The following is a 3,316-nucleotide window of genomic DNA, read 5'->3' as shown; positions in this document are numbered from 1 at the left end:
GCTCTATCATTCTCCACGAATTCTTACACGCGTCACCTTCCCTACTCTCTTTCTCACTCCCTCTCGACGTCACGACACGCTTACACGCTTTGCCACGTGTCATGCACCCAACAGTTTCCGAACATTCCTCCTCTACATATAAACAAGCAGTAATTAGCAACCAAGTGAACATCACAAAGAAGAAAGAAAAAAGAAAGCACGTTGAAGATTGTAACTTGTAACAACAACTATGGCTAGCGATGGCAGCGAAGAGTTCAGGCTAGTGTCACCGGCGTTCAAAAACGGGGGGAAGTTACCGAGGCACTACACCGACGATGGTCAGGGTACGAAGAAGAACATATCTCCTCCATTGGAGTGGTATAACCTCCCGGAGGGGACGAAGACTCTTGCCCTCGTGGTGGAGGATATTGATGCGACCGATTCTGGTGGGCCTATGGTGCCATGGACCCACTGGGTCGTCGCAAACATCTTGGCCACGGTGAAGGGCTTGCCGGAGGGATTTTCCGGCAAATCGGCCGAGATGGGGGGCGACTACGCGGCGATCAAGGAGGGGAACAATGACCTGAAGGTGCCTGGGTGGAATGGGCCCAGGCTGCCCACGCCTGGACACAGGATTCAGTTTAGGCTCTATGCTTTGGATGATGAGCTCAAGCTTGGTAACAAGGTATGTTGTGATGGAAAAAAAATGCCTTTTTGAAAAATGAAAAATGGTTGATTTTTTCCTTTGTTGATTTTAAAAGTATGTTTGGACTTTGTGATTTTTATCAGTATAAAAATGTCATAGATAGGGTAAATTAACAAAAAAAATAGATTTAGTTATCTGTTTAATTTTTATAATTTTTAAATTCATTTTTTTAGATTAAAATTTAGTAAGTAAATTTTTTATTCTTAATTTATATTTTAATTTTAAAAAGTTTTTTATCGTTAAATTTTTTAACCTTTTTAGTTAAAATATTTGAGAATTAAAATATAAATTATAAAAATTAAAAAATTCACTTAAAGTTTAATGAGAAAATTTTCTACTTCTAATTTATATTTTAATTTCCAAAAAAAAAATTTAAAATTTTTGAAAATTAAAATATAAAAATATTTAAGAATTAAAATATAAATTATAAAAATTAAAAAATTCACTTAGAACATAAATATATAAAAATATAATAATTAAATAAATAAAACGAAATTAAATAAATAATTAAGCATAAAAATAATAATTTTTTTAAAATTAAAATATTTGAGAATTAAAATTTAAATTATAAAAATTAAAAAAATTCACAAAGGGCATAAATTTGAAAAGTAGAAAAATTAAATAAATAAAACTAAAAAATTAAATAAATAATTAAGCATAAAAAATAATAACCTTTGATATAACAGCGGCCTGTAATCCGATGCAGTTTCTCATCGGATAAGATGATTGAACGTGTAAATTTTTTATTTTTGATTTTTGATACATAAACTATTTATTAGAAGATTTTTGAAATAATAAAATTAGGTACTGCTAGAGTTTAACTGGTGATACTCCGTTAACGTCTAAATATTTATAATAAATTAGATATTGTATTATATATTTTAAATGTAATTATCATAAAATAAATAATAATAATTTTAGTATGAATGAATGGTATTTTTTTAATTAATTAAAAAGTTATCTTATTTATGCAATTTTTTTTATAGAAAATGCCAATAGACCTAAATTAAGGGTAGATATCATTCTTTTAAGAATTATTAATTGATATTTTTTTATTAGATTTAAGGGTAGATATCATTCTTTTAAGAATTATTAATTGATATTTTTTTATTAGATTATAATGAGTGCTAGTATATCATTAAAAATTAATGGTATCATTAAGTCTAGTATATTTTATTAATTAGTATATATTATTTTTAAATTGAATATATATATATATATATATATATATATATATATATATATATATATATTTTAAAAAGTCAAGATTTTTTTTTATGACCACATGACCAAGGTACAGCGCTGTACCAGCTTGGATCAAAAATCAAAATACAAAAAAAATAGAAAAAACAATGCGTCCATTGTATGATATCCACCAAATTGGGGAAACCCCTCATAACACAAAACCGAGGCTTCTAATTACCACCGAAAATTATTTATTTATTTATTTATTTATTGAAGAAGTTGGGGACATACTTTTCAAAAAAATGAATTTCCCCCCTTACATCCGTCTCTTGGACTTGATGTGGTTTGAGTTACAAGGTTGTTTTCCATGCCAAAAGTGTTTCTTCTTACATGAATATATTTGTTGCAGTTGACGAAGGAGAAGTTGTTGGAAGATACCATTGAAGGACATGTGTTAGGAGAAGCGACCTTGATGGCTATATTCTAATGTAACAACATATTGTGGGTGCATTGTCTTTGGCTTTATACATGTACCATTTTAAAAGTGTTAGGAGAAGCGACCTTGATGGCTATATTCTAATGTAACAACATATTGTGGGTGCATTGTCTTTGGCTTTATACATGTACCATTTTAAAAGTGTGTCATCAACGAGATAAACATTTTACCAAATATCACTTTGACTTCCGTATGTCTCTTCCTTTTGAGCTTCATCTCATTGTATATTACAAGATAATTATTTCTTGTTCAAAACTTCGAAATCACTCTCAAAGTTATTATGCATGCACTTTCGATTAGAATGATACATCCAAATTATGTGTTTCAATGACATTATAGTGTAATTGATTTTTTTATTATCTTAAAATAAGAGTGCATGTTTGTTTTAATGTAATAACGAGATGTTCGATTTAGGTAAATTTTGGAAATTATATGGAAGTGACTTTCAAGAAAAGACAATTTTTTTTAAAAAAAATAAAACTTCCATCAACCGTCATTAATCGTTAAAAATCACCTGTTCTTTGATCATAAATAATCATTCTGGTTCAGAAAGTATAACGGGTGACAAAACATACAAGATCAAAATAATACTCTTGAATTATAATCTTCTGATTTTATCCGATTGAACAATTTTGGTTGAACCCCAAAATTTGATTCAATTTGAAAGTGTTATACACGACTTCAGATTTATCTAGTATTATCTTGATTTTCAAATTAACCAACAAAAGATTGAATCAAATTTTTCGAGATGGCAGAAGAAGATGCACTTTCTCTTGACAACATTGAAGGTGGTGTATGTGCTGAGTACACCGATGCCGGTGTTTATGGAAGACGAAGCTCTGGATCAAACAAGGAAGCGTTCGAAATGGGAGAACGACGATTACATTTGTCGTGGACACATTCTGAACGGTATGTCTGACTCTCTCTTTGATATTTATCAAAATATTGAG

General features: G+C 29.8%; 1 protein-coding gene across 1 annotated transcript; it reads left to right on the top strand.

Annotated features, from left to right (window-relative positions):
• On the top strand, positions 1-2,540 carry LOC100817666 (UPF0098 protein CPn_0877/CP_0992/CPj0877/CpB0906). Its single transcript, XM_003520315.5, has 2 exons — positions 1-664; positions 2,280-2,540. Exons 1-2 carry the CDS (start codon positions 230-232, stop codon positions 2,355-2,357), a joined length of 513 nt encoding a protein of 170 aa, XP_003520363.1. The 5' UTR covers positions 1-229; the 3' UTR covers positions 2,358-2,540.
• The last annotated feature ends 776 nt before the right edge of the window (positions 2,541-3,316 follow it).

Source organism: Glycine max, chromosome 3 (assembly GCF_000004515.6).
Source record: "Glycine max cultivar Williams 82 chromosome 3, Glycine_max_v4.0, whole genome shotgun sequence".
In the NCBI taxonomy this organism is placed as follows: domain Eukaryota; kingdom Viridiplantae; phylum Streptophyta; class Magnoliopsida; order Fabales; family Fabaceae; genus Glycine; species Glycine max.
This window is presented reverse-complemented; position numbering and strand designations above follow the sequence as displayed.

Bases quoted from the DNA above. Each gene is read 5' to 3' on its own strand.
- LOC100817666 (XM_003520315.5), top strand. From the start codon at position 230: ATGGCTAGCGATGGCAGCGAAGAGTTCAGGCTAGTGTCACCGGCGTTC. The intron at 665-2,279 runs GTATGTTGTGAT...TATTTGTTGCAG, and splicing joins AGCTCAAGCTTGGTAACAAG to TTGACGAAGGAGAAGTTGTT.